This window comes from Eumetopias jubatus, unplaced genomic scaffold, assembly GCF_037043125.1.
Source record: "Eumetopias jubatus isolate StellerSeaLion01/CBP00866 unplaced genomic scaffold, mEumJub1_p1.0 scaffold_6, whole genome shotgun sequence".
Taxonomy (NCBI): Eukaryota; Metazoa; Chordata; class Mammalia; order Carnivora; family Otariidae; genus Eumetopias; species Eumetopias jubatus.
The window spans coordinates 23,096,389-23,115,857 of record NW_028274812.1 but is presented as its reverse complement, the minus strand read 5'-3'; the positions used below and the strand labels follow the sequence as shown (position 1 = coordinate 23,115,857).

General features: G+C 39.3%; 1 protein-coding gene across 4 annotated transcripts in view; it reads right to left on the bottom strand.

Moving 5' to 3' along the window:
- The window catches only part of HIVEP2 (HIVEP zinc finger 2), a 205,112-nt gene that overhangs the window by 18,502 nt on the left and 167,141 nt on the right, over positions 1-19,469 (bottom strand). For all 4 annotated transcript variants that reach the window (XM_028121383.2, XM_028121382.2, XM_088023861.1 and 1 more), the window contains 3 exons: positions 12,822-12,916; positions 6,636-6,680; positions 171-5,725 (listed from right to left, as the gene is read on the bottom strand). In XM_028121383.2, the coding sequence (XP_027977184.1) occupies positions 171-5,342 (5,172 nt within the window). In that variant the 5' untranslated portion in view covers positions 5,343-5,725; positions 6,636-6,680; positions 12,822-12,916. The remainder of the gene's footprint in view (positions 1-170; positions 5,726-6,635; positions 6,681-12,821; positions 12,917-19,469) is intronic.

Sequence of the window (19,469 nt, the reverse complement as noted above, 5' to 3'; positions counted from 1 at the left end):
TGGTCAGCAGCTTCTTCTCTTACTAGGGAAGGGAAATCAGTGTCATGGAGGGTTCCCCCCAACTCTGACCTTCATTTCACTTGTATGTTTCAGACCTTATGTCCTTCCCTCTGTATTCTGCTCAGCAAGCAAATCCACACTACAGTGCTTTTAGAAATGGTATCCATTACCTGAGCAAACTGCTTCCAAGCACTTGATGACGTAAGCTTGCCAGTTCCAGGTCTGTGCATAGCAGCCAGAGTATAAATCTCTGCAGTGATTTTTTGCTTGGACCTCAGAAGAGCCAGAGTGGTCTTGGTGTTCAATCCTGATGGGTTTGGGTTACAGGAACTAATGCACCATGAAGCATAAACCGAGGATTTGAAGGTGGCCTGTTGCACGTAATTGGGTTTTGTATAATTCAAGAAGCACCAACTCACAGTAGTTGTCGTCCGCAGACTGGGGAACTGAAGAATCTGCTGGAAATCGGCCACATCCGTGAAAAGAAGAGTTGAGTTTGCCACTTTCCTGCTTGGGCCAGAGGCCATGTGCACCAGCATGCCAACAGGCAGCTTCTGGCCCTTTCCTTGCTCTTCAAGCTGACTGTCTCCTGGAGGCAACGAGGAGCTCTGTGGGCTCATGCTCATATCAGATGCTGTCTCATCAATATCAAGTTCATCTGAAGACTCTCTGCTTTCAGAAGGCCCACTGGACTTCTGGCCTAGAGAGGGTGCCCTGGAGTTGGGCGGGAATGGCTCCCTCAAGGGCATGCTGGCAGATGGATGGTCTTGAGATGAGGAAGGGGACAGTGAGGAGAAGGAAGATGACCCCGACTGCAAGCCATCCTTTGGCTCGGAAGCACAACCTTGTCGAACCAGCTGGGGTTTCTGTGGGCGTGTCATATCCTTCTTGATGTCTGAGCTGGTTAGCTCCACAGCACTGAGTTCCTCGACGATCTGTCCATACATCTTTTCTTCTTTGACCCTCTTCTGCTGCTTTGTTTCCATGAAGAGTTCTAAGCTGCTGGCTGGAGAAAGCATACGCTTGCTACCTCCCAGGGTGGCCACGCTGTCAGAGGTGGAAGGTAAACATAAGGGGATTGAGGATTCCAAGCCGAGGGGCAAGGTCTGAGGTACTTTCCAGATGGGGTACTTTTCTAAGCCTGCATGCTGCCCCAACACCTGGGCAATGTTGAGTCCTATCCCTTGCATGGCCGCATTGGTCACCAGTGTTCTTTGGGTAGTATTCTCGTCGACTTTGCATATGACAATTGCAGGACTGTTCTGCCCAAGTATCTGAGAAATGCTTGTGTACATGACACTCCCGTAGGATGGGACGTGGGTCTGGATCCTAACGGGAACCACTGTTCCTGGTAAGGACTGTAAAGGCCCAGCATTTGCTGACGCAAAATCTTCTTGCAGAACCTGCTCGGAGGGAGTATCGGGTGACTTGGTGCTCTGGTCTGATGGAAACTTTGGAAGAATGTTCTTTGAGTGTAGCCCTGATGTTCCTGAATAACATGGGTAAGGCTGCTCTTTTGTGTGCACATAATCAGCAGATTTCTTTCCAGTGTGCTCTGCAACATGCTCCAAGGGATAGCGAGGATGGATTTCCGCCTGGAAAGGAGGCTTGCTGTAGCTCTTTTGAGGGTGCTGCACAAGAGGATGTGGGAAATGGGCCTGCCACCAGGGAGGCTGCTGAGCTGGTAAATGAACCATACAGACGGTAGGATATTGAAACTGAAACAAGGCATTCTGGATTGGAGAAAACGGAATAGTCTCTTGATGTGGAAATAAGTGCGGCTGCTCAGACAAGTGCTTGCTTGCAATGTAGGATGTTGGTTGTATCAAGGGCTTTCTCAGAGATTCCTGACTGTCCATGTGCATGATCTGTTGTTGGGCCAGGTGGAGTGGCCCGGAGCTCAGCTGGCCACAAGGCCCCACAACTTGCTTCCCGGGGTCCTCCACCTGGAGAGGAGGCAGCACTGAGGTGGGGGGGACGTGGTGCCACGCGGCCCTGAGGCCAGCGTGCAGGTGCTCCATCTGCTCCTGCTTCACACTCAGATCTGCCCCAGCCTCACCCTGGGCGATCTCCGGAGAACCGCTGAAGGACGCCTGCCGCACCAGAAAGCATTTCTTCCTCTCCCGTGAGGGAGATAATGTGGAGGCCGATGCCCCTGCCATTGGAGCATGGGACAGATTCCCATAATCAAAGGATTTGCTCCGGATTTCTGGAACCTCGGTTGGGTGAGGACAAGGCATCTGCTCGGACGAGCAGCGCCGCATCTCCTTTTGGTGGTGGTGACCCGGGACAGACAACGAGTAGGAACCAGCAGGGACAGTCAAAAACTCTGAATGCTTCCCAAACTCATCTTGCTTAGGAGGTGCAGCAAGCTTAATGGCTTCTTCTCTTTCGAAAGACATTGAAAAACTGGAGCTATGGGACAAGTTGCTTTCTTGACTGGGGCTGCGGGAGAGGCCGGTTCCTGTGGATTCGAAGCTGGATTCCCCCGAAGAGTGCTCCATATCTGCAAGGCGCAAACGCTTCTTTTTAGGTGGCAACTTCTCAGCTGGGAGCTGGGAAAGGGTCTCGCTTCTCTGGGGCCACTGAAATTCCTCCACAGGCTTTTCCAGCTCTTTACTCTGGGTGTCTTTCTCCTTCTCTGGTTTATCAGGCTCCTCAGTCACTCGAATCTCAGGAACCTGAATGTTGTGCTGGCGGACCAGCCTGGGCTGTGCGGGGTAGGACTGCTGCTGAGCCTGCTGGGAAGGGGAGGGCTTCCCCCCACTTTCGGCACTGTCTGCCGGTGGAGCCCACTCTGGACTCACCGGCGCTTCAGAAATCTCACTGTCACAGGTCTCGGAAGGCGAAGAGGCTTTATCCTGTGCGCTAGCCACCAGTTCAGCGGACTCAGACCTTTCAAATGAGTTGGGTCGGCTCAGCGAGTTTGTGTGCTGAATAACAGAAATCACATTTCCAGGAGGCTTCCTGCCCCCTAGATCTGACATCTTGTCTGAATCAGTGGCTGAGGGTGATTCCTCAGACCCAAGAGATGGGCTTCCAGATTGGAGTTGGGGTCGACAGGGGTCAAAGCGCTCAGAGTGACCGTGAGAAGGGTTCTCATGTCCAGACATGGCAAATCCACCTCTTACTCCTTCCTGCATCTGCAGCTTGGGGTCATAATCTGAGGTCATTATGCCCATGGGAGTGCCTACAATGCTGCTACAAATCATGGGGGTGTCTTCCTCATCTCCTACACTCTTCTCTTTCCGGCGTTTTCTATTTTCACATGTAGTTCCAAACATGGTTGGCACTCCCTGCAATGGCACCGAGGGATCCATAAAATATTCACCCCCATGTTTTAAAGAGCTTAAGTAGGAAATGTCCCTGTAGCCTTGCTTTGGTGTCTCAGAGTCTTCCCACTTCTTGTAGGGTTTCCGGCAGACATCATAGTCATACCCCATCCGGTCCCCAGAAATCAATTTCTTTTCCTTCAAGGATAAGCCTGTGATACTCTTTGACATTCTGCCATGGTGTTCTGCCTCCATGTGCCCCTCTTGTACCGAAGGCAGCTCAAATGCAGCCTGTCTTCTTAACATGCGCTGAGGGGGTATTCCTACAGTCCCTGGATAGAACACATCATCGGAACCAGTCATCCTTTCATCAAATGAGTGACTTCCTCTCAAAGAGGGAGGAATACTTAGATTAGTTGCCGAAGAAGTTGGCATCGAGTTGCTTCTAATGAGGGGTGAAGAGTCCACAGGAGCTTCTAAGAGAATTGGGTTGCTGCCTTGGAAATTCGTAGGAAACAGCTTTCCTTCATTCCTGATCGATGACGGGATAGTCTGGGGTTGTCTGGATTCGCTGTTGTATTTCGTGGATTTCGGCATGCTTGTTTGACTGGGGTCGATTTCTCCCTTGCTTGGGATCAGCTGTGAAACAGGATCTTCAAACATCTTGACATCTAGCCTGGTGTTTACATGAGGTAATGATTCCATCATGCCCTTCCTCCCCATTGTGGCACGCTCCTGGCTTGCCGTTGTAACACTGAGTGTATTTCTGGGACTAAGCCGACAGTATTTTCCAAAGATGATTTCTTCATAAGACTTTGCATTTGTGTTTGGAGGGCTTATTTGCTGCTCTGCACTTTCTGAGCGAGAAAAGTAACCAGAGTCAGTGCTTCCTTTACTGTGTGGGCTCAGAAGGTTTAGAGATGGCTCAGAATCTTGTCCTTTTTTCTCTGACAGTCTTAGTGCAAGTTTCTGTTTCACTGTGTGAGAATCATCAGGCTTAGGATTTAGAGACGGATTTGGTAGCATATCAGAGCCTATATACTGAGAGCTTTCATTAGGTAAAGGAATCCCACTTTTGGGGATAATCAAAATCGGCACTTTCATTGGACCTCCCAGTGATTCTTCCAGTGACCCATGGTAGCCACCTCTGCCGGCAAGATCCAACGGGACCGGTGGCCCAGGACTCATTTTCTCAGAAGCCTCAACAAACAAAGAGCTCTCCTCATCCGTGTCTGTACTCTGCTCACCGTCTGAATGTATTTCTGCTTCTACATCAATAAAACCAGCCTCTAGGTCCAATTTAGATACAGCTGACTCTGTGAAAGGGACTAATCCTGCCTTAATTGCATGGGCATGTGACTTCCTGTGCTTGTACAAATTGCTCTTTGTCTTAAACGAGAAACCACAAGGTATACATGGATATGGCCGCTCACCAGTATGGGACCTGATGTGTTTTTTCAGTACGCTTGGTTTGGCACATGCCCTGCTGCAGTAGGGGCAAATGTATTTGCCAGGCTTTTTGGGTTTGTGCTCTTTCTTGTGAGCATCCTCTGACTGTTCGATACTTTTCTGAGAGTATTGGCTATAAGCAGGGTTCAGACTTGAAATCTTTTTTCTAGGGTAGCCACCACTGTGGCCATGTATAGGAAAAGAAAATAAGTCCTCGGAGGCAACAGATGGCAAAGGGCCAGGGAAAAGCCACGGAGGGCCTTCAAGGCTCTGATGTGGCTTGTTGCTGTGCATGACCCCCTGTGGCAATGAGTGCTGAGGGAAAGAGAGTGAATGTTGGCATGAGTAAGGACTCGGACGGTGCGGTGGGTATTGCTTCTCCGTGACTTGCTGTGCCACGTCGCTAGGTGAGGCCAGTTTCCCAGAACCAAAAAGTTGTGCTGATGCTGTGTCTCCAATTTGCTCAGGATCTATTTGTGGTTGCCGCTGTCCTTCTTGGCTGCCAAAAGTGCTCATCTTGATAACAGCTGATTGTTCCTGTCTCCATCTACCTGATGCCTTATCAGTTTCTCCAGACCTTGAGGTAGCTTTTTGTCCAAGAGCTGTGTCCCCGGTGTCCATTTTGTTACAAGGTCTTAAGTGCTAGTTCACTTGAAAGCCGTGCAGACTCATGGAGTGTCTCCAAAGCTGTGCTTTTCAGAGCTTGTTTACTTCCATGTTCCAGGGTGTCTGCAAACTTGCTGATTGCTCCTTCTCTTTGGAACCTTCCACACCCACCCCGTAGTCTTATGGGCATTTGATGGTAATGTCCTTGGACCAGGGCTATAACACAGTTCTCTCCATTGTAGAAATGTCCATCCAAAAGCTAAGTGCAAATCTATAAAGATTTCTTATGGCATTTGAATATTTTCAACTAGCATGAAATTGTGATGAATAGTCTAGGAGAAATTTTGCCCATCAACTAGAGCAAAGTTCAGTTGCCAGTTTCATTAAGATAAAATGATCTGAAAGAAAAAGAAACACAAAGAGATCATCATAATAGTTATCGAGTTAGAAACCAAAACCAATCCCAAATAGACAGCCTGACATTGGATAAACTGAAAATGATTTTTACTCTAAGGAATATTTTTTTTAAAAAGATTCATTTATTTACTTTAGAGAGAGTATGAGTGGGGGGGGCAGATGGAAAGGGAGAGAGAATCTCAAGCAGACTCCATTTTGAGTGCAGAGCTCGATGTGGGACTTGATCTAATGACCCTGAGACTGCAACCTGAGAGAAAACCATGAGTCGGAGGCTCAACTGACTCTGCCACCCAGGCACCCTTCCAAGGAATACTTTTTATAGCTGTTACATTAGTTCCACAATTAAAGGATATTAATTTCAAACATGGCATTAAGTCATAAGCATAAATTTCTTCAGTGCTTTAATTTTGGTCATCCTTTTAAATACTCCTTAATTTTGGTTAGAAAAGTATTTAAAAGAAAGCTTTTGACAGATATTATTTATAAAATCATAAGATTTTTAAAAACCTTCACTAAATAAACATGGAGCTATTTCTAACCAAGTTGTATGACTTGCATCCTTAAGTGTACTACATATTTCCCTATATGGACATATTTTATAGATTAATATATGTACAAATATATTTTATATGTAAAATAAAATAGACATATGTAAAATATATTACTTAAAATATATTTTACATGTACCTATATTTATATTAACACACAATACAGATATATTTCATAGATTAAAACCAGTGATTAGAAGAGCTAGACTAAGGCTGTAAGAATTAAGATTGTCCCACAACTTTGGAAAAGGCAGGAAAGTACATCCAAATAAACAATTATAAAACCTTCATAATATGAAAAACAAAACATATTTTGGGGACAGTTTAAAAATGTAATGATTACCTGAATGGTTTAGCATTCTCATGGACATGATTGTCTTGACGCTTCCTGGGTAGAAAATAAACACAGTTAGGAAAAATTGTTCCATGAAACCACAACACTGCCCTATATAAAGGTCAATTTAATGTTCATGTATATAATGGCGCTAACAATGTAATGCGCCCTAAAGAAAAAAAGATTAACCAGTGACTGTTCTGAATACTACCCTAAAGCAGTAAGCTTTATATTGACACTGTGTCCAAAAACAACTGAGAGAGAAAAAATTATTAAAAATTTAGAGTAGTATTTTCTAATATATAAGATTATTATATCAAAACATCTTAGTTTTTTGACACAGTTAGCCTGGTTCCAATTCCTTAAATATTTCTTAAAGATTTTATTTATTTATTTATTTATTTATTTATTTATTTATTTGAGAGACAGAGAGCAAGGGTGGGGGGAGAGGCAGAGGGAGAGGGACAAGCATACTCCCCACTGAGCAGGGGCTGGGCTCAATCCCGGGATTTTGAGATCATGACCTGAGTCAAAGTCAGACACTTAACTGACTGAGCCACCGAGGCGCCCCTAATAGTGGGGTTTTTTTAACTGAACCTATAGGTTTGCACATTTAAATTTACATCACAACAAATCAAGGGGTTCTGCAAATGACTGTGAATGGCTCAGGGAAAATTGACAACTTAGAAACAGTTAGATTTTAAGTGTATACTCATCTTCCATAAGTGAATGGCCATTGTCATACCCAGAGGATTCTAAGAACTTCAGTGCTCAACTCTATCAATTATGATGAAAATTGGGATGTTTCCCTGATAGGCAATGTGGCAGTGCTTATCAAAGTAAGCAAGCACATATCCTTTGGCCCAGAAATTCCATTTCTGGAAATTTATCCTTACAGATGTACCTGCACAAGTGCATAAAGATATGCATACAAGGACAGCTTAAATAAAATATGGCTCCGTCATAAACTCAGCCATTTAAAAAAATAAAGTACAGCATTAAGTACCCATATAGGAACTCATCCAGAAGATAGTAACATTGAATGTTAAAAAAACAAAAAACAAAAACTCATTGCACCCTAGGATGCATTTGATAATCCTATTTGTGTATAAGAGAAACACGTGATAAACAGAAAATTTCTACAGGGATGCCAAACAGCTTTTAACTCTAGTTAAATTAAATTGCAGAAGTAGAATCAGGGAGTCAGAAGAAGGGGCAGGAAAGAAATTTCTACCTTTTACTTTATGATTTTGGGTAATTTTTCTTTTTGTTTATTTTTCTTTTGTTTTGTTTTCTTTTTTTTTTAGGGAGAGAGAGAGAGAGAGAGAGAGCACAAGCGGGGGGTGGGTAGCAGAGGGAGGGGCAGAGGGAAAGAATCTCAAGCAGACTCCCTGCTGAGTGGAGCCCAACTCTGGGCTTGATCTCACAACGCCTAGATCATGACCTGAGCCAAAGAAACAATGAGTCTTTTGGGTGAGAAATCAGTAGCCCCCAGATATTTGTAGCAAGACATCTGTAATCAAAAGTTCCTTCTGCTAAGAGCCAGAGATTTGTAAAGCAGTAGCTGGAAAAACTACACAACAAGCATATCAACTTTGGTTTGCTGGAAAGTTTTACTATAGGACTGAATTCTTCCCCCACAGTGATCTTCCTCTGCATCCCTTTATAGGTAATAAGACAAAAACTGAAAGAAGTAATGACCTTATAATACTGCAATGCAAATTTACTTCAGTCAGTTAAAGCAGCTATGCTAACAAGAATATGCAATGTCAAACCCAAATTGGCTGAGTTTTTTCTCTAATGAACTAAATATTTAAGGTTTATGTAGACACAACCACTGTTAGACTTTTAATGGTGAATAGCCCCCTCTAAGATGGAAGTACAGTGTATTTTCAATTCGACAGGAACATTTGTGAGCCTTTCCTTAATTAGCAGTCAGAGCTTGAACTGAATAATTTCTAAGTTACTTTTCACATGTAATATTTTACATGATATTGACCTGTGTATGCAGCTCCATCGCTAGCAATAACAATGATAATGTTTGTTGTTTATTGCGCATTTACCATATGCCAGATACTGGCACAGAGCTTCATATGCGTTACCTTATTGGCTCTTCATGACAACCCTGTAAGTGTTAATTACACCTATTTGACAGTGGAGAATGATCCTTAGGGCGGCTGACTGTCAGAACCAAAATCAAACCCAGGTTTGGCTCACCTCCAAGCCTACAGGGTCTCACCTCTCCCATCCACCTCTGCTAGTAAGTTTTATCATAACTTAAAATAATACATCTTCAATAATACTTTCTCCTAAATATTGTCCCTTGGATGTCAGTATGTCCAGTGCTTAAATTTTTCATGGTCCTGGGAGAATATATGGATTTTGCATGGCTGTACTATAGAAAGTGGCCTCAAAATGCCACTTCCTAGAAATCACACAAATCCATAATTTAAATAATGTTCAAAATCTGTATATTATGTAGATGTAAGGTATTTATACATTGTAAAAATATAAAGTATTTAAGAACAGTATTATGAGGACAGCTTCTTGTGAGAACATGACAAATTATCATGACAAACAATTGTTTTATTTTGTTCTTTGAATAGCATTTCTTTTTAAGGAAAGGAAGAAGCAGCTCACAAGCGAAAATTAGGCGTATGGTCACTTCCCATTCATTGGTTTACCCAGAATATATAATTTTGCTTAAAATACTGACCTCAAATTAAACAATTACATAGAATTTTATGAAAAACAGGATTGGAATAATATATTTAGTAAGTAAATAGAATATGTTTTCATTTAGCAATGAGGTAATATCTTTATAAATCAGTCAGATTTAATTTCTGTGGTATACAGTAGTAAATTAAAACCATTATACCCTAAACAATACATATAGAATTTTTATTCATTAAGAACATATTGTAAAAAAGAGATGCACAAATTAAATTCACACAAAGGCAATACTATTTTGCTATTAAAGAATGAACCAGAAGATGAAGAAAAGTGACATACAGAAGATTCAAAAGCCGGTATTTCACGGTCAGAACAAAAATTACCTAGAACGTTTAGTTAATTGTGGGCTTTAAATTTTAGGAAAAGAGCCTAATCAGAAAAAGTCAAATCTACTATTTTATTTTAAAAAATCAATTTTGCTGATATTCACTAGGGCCATCCTATATTCCAACAGCATTTATTATCCAGAAAATTTTAAAATTCAAAACTTTGATCCCAGTCAAAAAATACATTGACTCAATATGCAAATAGCTTCTGTCGGGGAAACCTCTTCCTTTTCAATTTCTAAAGACAAGCCTGCCTAAGATGTCCTACCATTTTATCATGAAACTGGATGATCGCTTGAAATATGCTCCCTACTCCAGGTCATACAGGAGTTCATACATTCTGTCTGTCTGAGCTAGAGGTCTCAGCAGGACTGGAGATCCCTCTGGTCTACCGTCCTCTGAACCTCAATGTCTAACTTTTCACTTCAGTGAAAAGCTTAAGAATATCAAGAGGGAATTGGAAACCATTCCTATTTCACATGCACCTCTTACATTAGATTTTAAACATAGTTGAGAATATAGTATTTCTCTTCAACACCAGCCTTGGAGAGGCTTCAAATAACTGCTATCCATAAAATCACTTTCCTTCTTGCAGTTTCTGAGGTATATGGAGACAAATAGAAGGGAAAAAACATGAGTGATGGGTCCTTAGAGGAATATACTGATCATATTCTTAAACCATTAAAAATGTGGACTCTTTTCATTAATCTCTTGTGTACAGTTGTTTTATCTTGGAAATGGGAAAAAAATCTGCCACATAAATTGTGTGTAGCATAGATCTATTACTGGGCATAGTGTGTTTGTCTTTTTAAAACTAAACAGGATTTGGGAGTGTTCTAAAGTCTCTTTGCTGCTCTTCTCAACTTCCAGTAAGGGAAAGAATTCACTTTTAAAATCTCAAGGCTTTCAAAGTTGAATCCAAGATGTGATGATAACATTCGTCTTTTCTTGTTAGGTGATACTTCTCCTGAGCAATCTAACTACCAGCAATGGTAAATTCCTGAGCTTGTGTTTTATTGTTTAAATGTATGAAAATGCTTATTAATAGGGAAATAGTTTCTTTGGACCTCATAATATTATTACAACCCATCAAATGTACTCTTCTATATACCTGCAGCTTTAGTTGCATTTTCTCAATAGAGATCTACTTGGCGCTATAAAATCCACAGAAATGTGGTTCATTATAGCCATATTACTTCTCTGTTGCGGAGATACATCTCATTTTTCACATTCTGAATAAATGTATGTTAAAAGTTAAAAGTAAATTTCCAGTTTTCCCAATCAATTGATATGTTTAAAAAATGTAATATTAGAGCAATCCTCATAAAAAAAAAAAAAAACAGCCAGTTATTTCATTCTGTGAGATTTCTTTTTATGGTAACCAAACCCACGCAGAGTCATTTTTGGCACCCATTGCCACCAAAGGAGAGATATTCCAAACACAATTTCGCATTCACATTTAAAATTTTCCCAATGTCTTTGAGTGCTGTGAAAGGAGTGAGATATTTCGTTGGAGGATATGACTCTGGGGTTTCCTGTGGATGGTGCCCCGCCAGTAGGAGCCCTTTAGGCAGTAAAGGCAGGCACTGCCTGGCAGCTTAAGCACATTTTTCAGAGGGGGACAGTGTTGAAAAAGATATTATCCTCTGCGTGGCTACTACATGGAAGAGTTGCCATTTTTCTAAAAGTGTGCCCTCTCCCTTGGCCACTTTTCACAGTCCCACTCAAATAAATTTGGCACCCAGCTAAATAATTTCCTCAGACAGGCCTTGAAAGGAAAGGCACCGAAACAGCCTCTCGTATAGAACCTCAACAGAGGTCTCTTCAGGATAACAGCTGGGTGGGATTGGCAGGAAGGCAGGCTTGCTATGCAGATGAATAAAGGCTTACAGTATCCAGGGTTGTCAATCTGGGATCTTTTGCTTAGAAAAACACTATTTTAGAAAAAAGCTTTACCTCAGGAAATTAATCATTACTTGTGTGGTGGCAAAAGTCAAGTGCGCATCAAATAATAACATCCTAAATAATAATGGTATAAAATGACTGGCAACAAACACCACCTCTCTACTTCCAAAATTTTAATAATAAGTCATTTTTAAAAAACCAAAGTGGTTATTGGGCCTTTTTTTGAGAATTGGGGGGATATTATACTTGCAAACAAATATGCACATCTTAAAATTGCAATTACTGAATAAAACTTTAGAGGCCGTTTCCATATATTTGCTTTTAAAATGCCAGAGATCAATTACCAAATATTTTAAGAAATACATGAGCATCTCGGGGCACAATGATGGTTTCACAAATCACTACCACATAGGAGGACTGGATAAGGGGAAAAAAGATCTACAAAAAAACTGTGACCATTGCCAGAGTCCAGCTGAATACAGACTTATTTCCACAGGATGATTAAAAAAAGGCACCTTGCTGAGAGCCAAATTCATTATAAATGCTTCTTTTATTAGTAAAAATCCCAATAACAACCTTAGTTCTCCCTAAAATAAGCAAGTTGCCAATACGAGGAGGATACTGTATATTATATAAAACCTTGCCAAGCAATTGAGGGATCTTTTGGAGAAAAGTAAAAATATTTTGATGATTACCCTCTAATTTGACATACGTTAAAATCCAATTTGATATTTAAAACCTAATGGAAAACTAAACTATATATTTTTCCACGCTGGCTACACTGAGGGCATGACTGCAGATGTTTGTATAGTTTGCATATTTTGTCAAGGTATTTATGACTTATTTTGACTGTAGCCTGCTACTTTCAATATTTTATTCTACAAGTTTTTTGCATTTTTTTTTTTACAATTGTGATTTTGTTTCACCCATTGTATAACCAAAATAATTAGGATACACTAGATAGAATTTTACATGACAATAAACTTTGCCAGAAAGGAAAGAAATTCTCTTAAATGAGGTTATTTCAATTAAGGGAATTATAATTAAAACTGGTTTGCAAAACAAAACAAAACCTTCACAACCCTTTTCTCTCTAGAGGGCATATACATTGTTTCCTCCCAGATTTAATGACAAAGTTGGTTTACATACAGGTACATGATAGGCCAAAACTGCTTTTCAAGTTAAATGTAAAAAACAATTAGAATAAAGTAAATAAATTTTAGTTATTAACCTGTTATCCACATTTCAAAACACGGCATCACAACCATCGGTGCCTTCCACGATGCCAACTCTTCCTACAGGAACTCATGCACAACTTCGGGGAATCTAGAAAATGAACAAGAAGATTTTTTAAACGATGGCACTTGTAGTCATTTGAAGAGGCATCCATACTCTTCATTCACAGAAACTGCTTTCCTTGAGGAAAGAAAATTTGGAAGTGGATCTCTCAAGAAGACATTTTTTTTGAAGAAAAAAATTTCATCTCTTTTAACACAGTTTCAATCTTTTGAACAAGTACTTGTATTCAAAAAAGAACTGCCTATACTAGCAAAAGGGGAGGCAATGAGGAAAATAATGGTAGGGTTATAACTTAACATAGTGGAACTAGAAATTATGCCAGGGCAGCGCATGACACAGTCCTGCCTTAAAGTGGAGATTCTCATCAAACTTCTTGCGGTGCATCAGCAACTAAATTCCACAGGACGAAGTCTCAGATAACCTTGTAGCGAATTCTTTTCTATAGTTTACTTCAGCAATGTTATGTTCTGTGCTAAAATTAATTTCTGAAATAGGAAGCCAAAACCAACCAAACTAAAATCCTGAGACTTAACAAGAAATAAAGAAAGGGACTTTCTCATATTTAGAATTAATATTTACCCAACTCTAATCCAAAGACAGGCATGGAAAGTCCATCAAACGACTTAATCCAAATAGATTCATCAATCAACCATCTTTAGACGGTTTATCTCCCAGTACAAAAAGGCCCATATAAAAATACTGTTACACTACCCTTAGGTAGTTATTGTATATTTGTTCTTTTTTTTTTTTTAATATTGCTTTTCCTTCCAGACAAGTTAGTGTCTCACAGGAAGGACTAATGACTCCAGACATGGCAAAATGGGACTTAATCCAATACCACCTGATGTGAGCATTCAAAGTGCTTGAAGGAAGTAGTTTGCTTTAACCCCCACTCCATTCCACACCACCACAGTGGCACTTTAGGACACCCTGTGCACTTTGAGACATGAATCATTACAAGCAAGGAGGCCTACTTGGTTCCTCAAAAGACACAAAAGGTACGAAAATAGCTTCTGCAATTGAAGCAAGAACCTCGTCAGCAGCCAGATGAATGTGGGTGGTCAGATAAGATTCCCTTGCTGCAAAGGGCAAATTATTAAGCAAATGCCAGACTTATTTTCTTTTTTAAACTATGTTCTTGCCTCAAATCAACCATTTGCTGGTACTGAAGAATGATGACAAGCTCTACTAGCCCCCAAATTGAAAGCTTCATCAAAGCCAAAGAGCATGACTGATTAAACACTGAAAAAAAAAGACATATATTCTATAAGATAATTAACTATATCTATATTTTTAACAAACCAAATAACACCTCTTTAAAAAAAAACAAGCTAAAGTGCTTTAAAACAACAACAACAACAACAACAACAACTATACTTTGGCAATGTGAGCTAATCGAAAGTAAAGTATGGCATCCCTCAGGAAAAGAAAATTAATAAATCACTGAGCTATTTTACACTCTGAACAAAATTCACCCATGACATAAGTGGGCCAAGATTCTAAAGACATAACTATTTATAGGGAACAATAACTTGTAGTATTCAGTGACTACCTATGACTGGCAATCCCATAGTCACTGAACTAAGAGGTAAGCAGGGGGAAGGAGAACATAACCCTCAGAAGGCCAGCACGTACACCCACTCCTTCCAACTGAGTTGCAACTATAGACAGGCACCCAACCATTCCCAAACCCAGAATTCCTCAGTCTTGCCAACAGCTTCCACAGGCAAAACAGAGCACAAGAGTATCCCTCAGACAAGTTGTGACAAGGCAATGTTCCCAGTTCCGACTCTGCTTTTCCAGGCTTACTTTCCAGGATATGGTTACTAGAAATAGGAAATTTCTAATAATGGATATTATCTCATGACATGCACATAGATCTGGAATTTTAGATTCAAGAAGATCCCTCTTTTCACTCAATAAGAGGATTCAAAATTTCTTTTTGTCACCCGACTTACAACTCATGACCTCTTCAATGTTTGGTTTTCCCTTGGAGAACAAAAAAATCAATGGCAAGGATATTACACTTATATTTTACCTTACAGAAACTTCCCAGGTAATTAGTGTGATTTTAAAGCAAAAATCTGGGCAATATTAACATGTAAGATATGACACCAACTTTGGTGATTTACACAAATAATTTTGTTGCAAATTAGAATCAGTAATGGCCTCTACAAGGGAGGCAGTTATTACTATTAGCATAAAGACATGAAGATAACCATCACAGAAAATGATTTCTGCATTAATTTTAAGTGAGTTTTTGTGCCTCAGTTTCTTTATCAAAATATAAGAAAAATCTTTCTTCAGGGACGCCTGAGTGGCTCAGTCGGTTAAGCATCTGCCTTCAGCTGAGATCATGATCCCAGGGTCCTGGGGTCGAGTCCTGCACTGGGCTCCTTGCTCAGCGGGGAGCCCGCCTCTCCCTCTGCCTGTCACTCCCCCTGCTTGTGTGCTCTCTCTCTCTCTCTCTCTCAAATAAATAAATAAACAAATAATCTTTAAAAAAAAAGAATTTCAAAAAAATAAGAAAAATCTTTCCTCAAATAGCTCTTGAGAATGTAGTGTGACACCATGTTTATATTTCCTAGAAATCAAGAGGTCACACAGTATACTCTTAAACAATGGGATAAAAGAGAAGAGATTTTCATTTCTTTACCTTTACTTTTAGGTTATTAGATTCTTAAGAAATCATCAAGCAGTGAAACTTTAATATTTAATAAAACTAACAATTTTATTTCAGGAAATAGTGTTAATGGATCTTGTTAAATATCCCCACGTCATTTAAAATTCATTCCTAAATATGGAGTGAAAATTATCTTTCACTTTACTAACAAAGTACAGACTGATCTTTCTGTCACCTACAGGTTTACAGGAGAGTTCCTCAAAAATATTTTCCAATTCCCTCATCTCCAGTTTGTAACAAAACACTTGGAAAATTTGAACATTACTGTTTCTGTCCCAGTGGTTTCTCAACCTTTCTATTCTTAAAAAATCTTGGCATTAGATATTTATTCTTGGATGCTTACAAGGTATTGTCACTAAGCCAAGCAAGGAACACACTAAGCTATGATAGTAGATGATTGATAGATGGATGATAGATGATAGATAGATAGATAGATTTTTAAAATATCCATTATTGGTAGGATTTTTTATTATTTCAATTCTCTATTCTTCCAAATTATTTTAAGACAAGTTATGGCTTAATGGTTTAATATGACTTTTTGATGAATCTTGCAAAATGTTGAAGTTTTATTGGCAAACTTCTTGTGCAAATGTAACTACCTTCCATCATTCTTGTTTTTTTTCTGAGGTTAAACAAATGACACTAGATCATAATTTTAATAGAAGAGCTGATAAGATAAACCAGTTGCATTTTAGATGAGAGTCGTCACAATTAAAAATAATTATTATTCACATCTACTCTATGAAAGAATGGCAAATAGGACTGGAAACAAATATGATCCTTATGTTTCTCATTTAAAAGAAGTGTTTAAATATGACATGAACACTGCTATTCACACACTAGAGAAGAGAGACTTATATTTAATAGTAGTAAAAGAAATTCCAAAGTAGTAGGTAAAGATGGGAGAAGGGTACTTAAAGAGAAATGCATGTTCAAGATACACTTTATTAATTCCACCAGTTTTTTTGAAGAGAATCATCTCTTCCCCACTAAAAAAAAAAAAAAAAAAAAGCTCTAAATGGGCCCCTTGTTCTACTTCCCAGTGTCTGGTGTGGCAAGGTAAGAGGTGCCTGGGAGGTGGGAGAGAAGGCAGGCATGCGTGGTGACAATACACACACACACACACACACACACACACACACACACAAACACACACTTTGATCCGTGCGATGACTGTAGGCTTAAATCTTTGCAAACAGTTTGTAAATCAAAATGAAAGTTGTGGCTAGGTTTGAAATGTAAAGAAGAAGAAAAGGGGTTAAAGAGATACAAATAGGAAAAGGAAAAGGTAGTACTATTTGGAACATGGGACAATTAATTACTGGGACAAGGCAGAGACTCTGAAAAGTCAAAAAATGTGTGTGGGAAAAGGGAGTTTCCACAAGAGGAAGTTGGGGCAAACTGAGTCAAATTCACCTCTTTTGTATTTTTGTTTAGGGTTCTGGTTCTAGAAACTTCTTGTAAAAATGACCCCAGAGCTACCTGTGGTCTATTGCTGCTTCTCACCAGGTAGTAGGTGCTGGGGCACAGACAAGATACAAAGTAAAACATTGTGTAAATTAATACTTCTAAAAACAACCAAAAAAGTAGGCACATGTGATTTAGGGATTATAATTTAAGCCTCCTTAACTAGATTTTTTTCCCACTATTTTATGACACTTTTAGGCATTTATCAATGCCTCCTATGTGCCAGAAAATGGGCTAAGTTTACAAAATACAAAAAGGGAGAGGCAAGCTCTCCATTTAAGACTTCAGAGCCTAATAGGGAAACGTTCGTGAACAATAAGTTCAACAAACTCTTTTAGGTGCTTTGACATAAATACAAACACAGTACAGGGAGACCACAAAAGAGGGAATGGTCAGTTCTATCAACAGAATTAGGAAAGGTTTAGCGAGGCAATGGATATTAAATCTTTAAAGAAAACTATGCTAATATACAAAAGTACACAGTTCTCAATGTTAGGTTGAAAAATAAATACACTTGGGGCGCCTGACTGGCTCAGTCGTTAAGCGTCTGCCTTTGGCTCAGGTCATGATCCCAGGGTCCTGGGATCGAGCCCCGCATCGGGCTCCCTGCTCGGCAGGAAGTCTGCTTCTCCCTCTCCCACTCTCCCTGCTTGTGTTCCTGCTCTTGCTGTGTCTCTCTCTGTCAAATAAATAAATAAAATCTTTTAAAAAAAAAGAAAAAGAAATACACTTGTTTGATGAAATAAAAATATAAGATTCTATCATTCCAGTTTCTCTCTAATTGTATATACTTTTGGCGTGGTGAAATGTTAATGTTCTAGTTAATACAACCTTATGGTTAGGTAAAGACCACAGAGAAAATGATTTTTGTTTTAACATCTGCTAGTGATTATTTTCCAAAGTACATTAGGCTTCTCCTTGAGTTAATCAGAGTCTCCTGAACATAATTTAATCTTTCTTTGATGATTCAGTATCGAATAGTGCTCTCTAGTCCTCACTTTGCATCTGGGCTGTGATCATCTGATATTAGCAGTGCAAACTTCTCCCCACATGTGTTCCTAAGCACATGTCAGATTTTCCAAGATCACAGTGGCAACTCAGATTTGTTTTCTTGACCACGTACCTGGCAACAAATAAGTCATATCTGACTAACTTGTTTTAGGAGCAGATATAAAATTATCCACTTCTATCACCATTACTTTTTGAGTCTATTGTAAATCATACAGGGAGTATTAAGTACTGTGAAACATTTTAGAAATCATTCAATCCATTGGTCAACTAACAGAAGAAAAAGGTGAGAACCAGAGAAATCAAAAGATTTCCTTAAGGACCTAACAGGTCATTATGATGGGTTTGGGCTATTGTTTAGGTCTTCAAACTTTCAAGTCAATTATTTCCCACTCTCTAGACTACTTCCTCTTATTGAAAGTTTATTTATCTGGCCTTATTGCAGAAACTGAATGAAAGGAATGAAAACTGAAGAATAAATAGCATTGAACTTAGAATGAGCGAAAACGTTTATCATCCACACTATAAAACTAACTGATGAAAGAAACAGAAAATAAGAGTAGCTAAAAACTAATGCTCCCATTGAACTGGCTATCGATTTTTACAGAAAATAAAGTAAATTCAATAAAAATTTAGTTTTTCCAAAATGAGTAAATGGTAGCAAAATTAGTTGTCAAAATAATCAATTTCTACAAATAGTACATCATTTTGTATCCAAAACAAATATATTTAATTCTCAACCATTTTCCAGCAAAAGCTATTTTCTGTTATCAAGTTTCTTATATTCTTATAATGAAAAAATTTTTAAGTTAAGAATTTTAAGTCAAATTATGCCATCATCTTCCCCAAAGCAAGGATAGCTTTCACTGACAGCCAATGGAGGTATGCCCCTTGGTTCATAATACCAAAATTTCACCAAGGAGGCCTGTGGAGATATGGTAACCCCATCTCCATAATTATTGTTTCTCTGGCAGAATGGTGTATGCTGCCTTGGTTTTTAAAAAGGGCAGGACCGATTAGACGTTTTGTATAATTAAAAATCTTACTATTTTTGGTGCAATTTTAAATGGGACTGTTTTCTTAATTTCTCTTTCTGCCTCTTCTTTATAGTGTATAGAAATGCAACAAATTTCTATATATTGACTTAGTGTGCTATAACTTCACTGAATTCGTTTATCAGATCTAATAGTTTTTTGGTGGAGTCTTTATGGTTTTCTACATATAGTACCATGTCATCTGAAAATAGCAAAAGTTTTACTTCTTTCTTAGAAATTTGTATATCTTTTATTTCTTTTTCTTGTCTGATTTCTTGCACCCAAAATAACAAAATACTTAGGAATAAACTTAACCAAGCAGGCCCTATACTCTGAAAATTATAAACTACTGAAAGAAAGTGAAGACAACACAAATAAATGGAAAGAT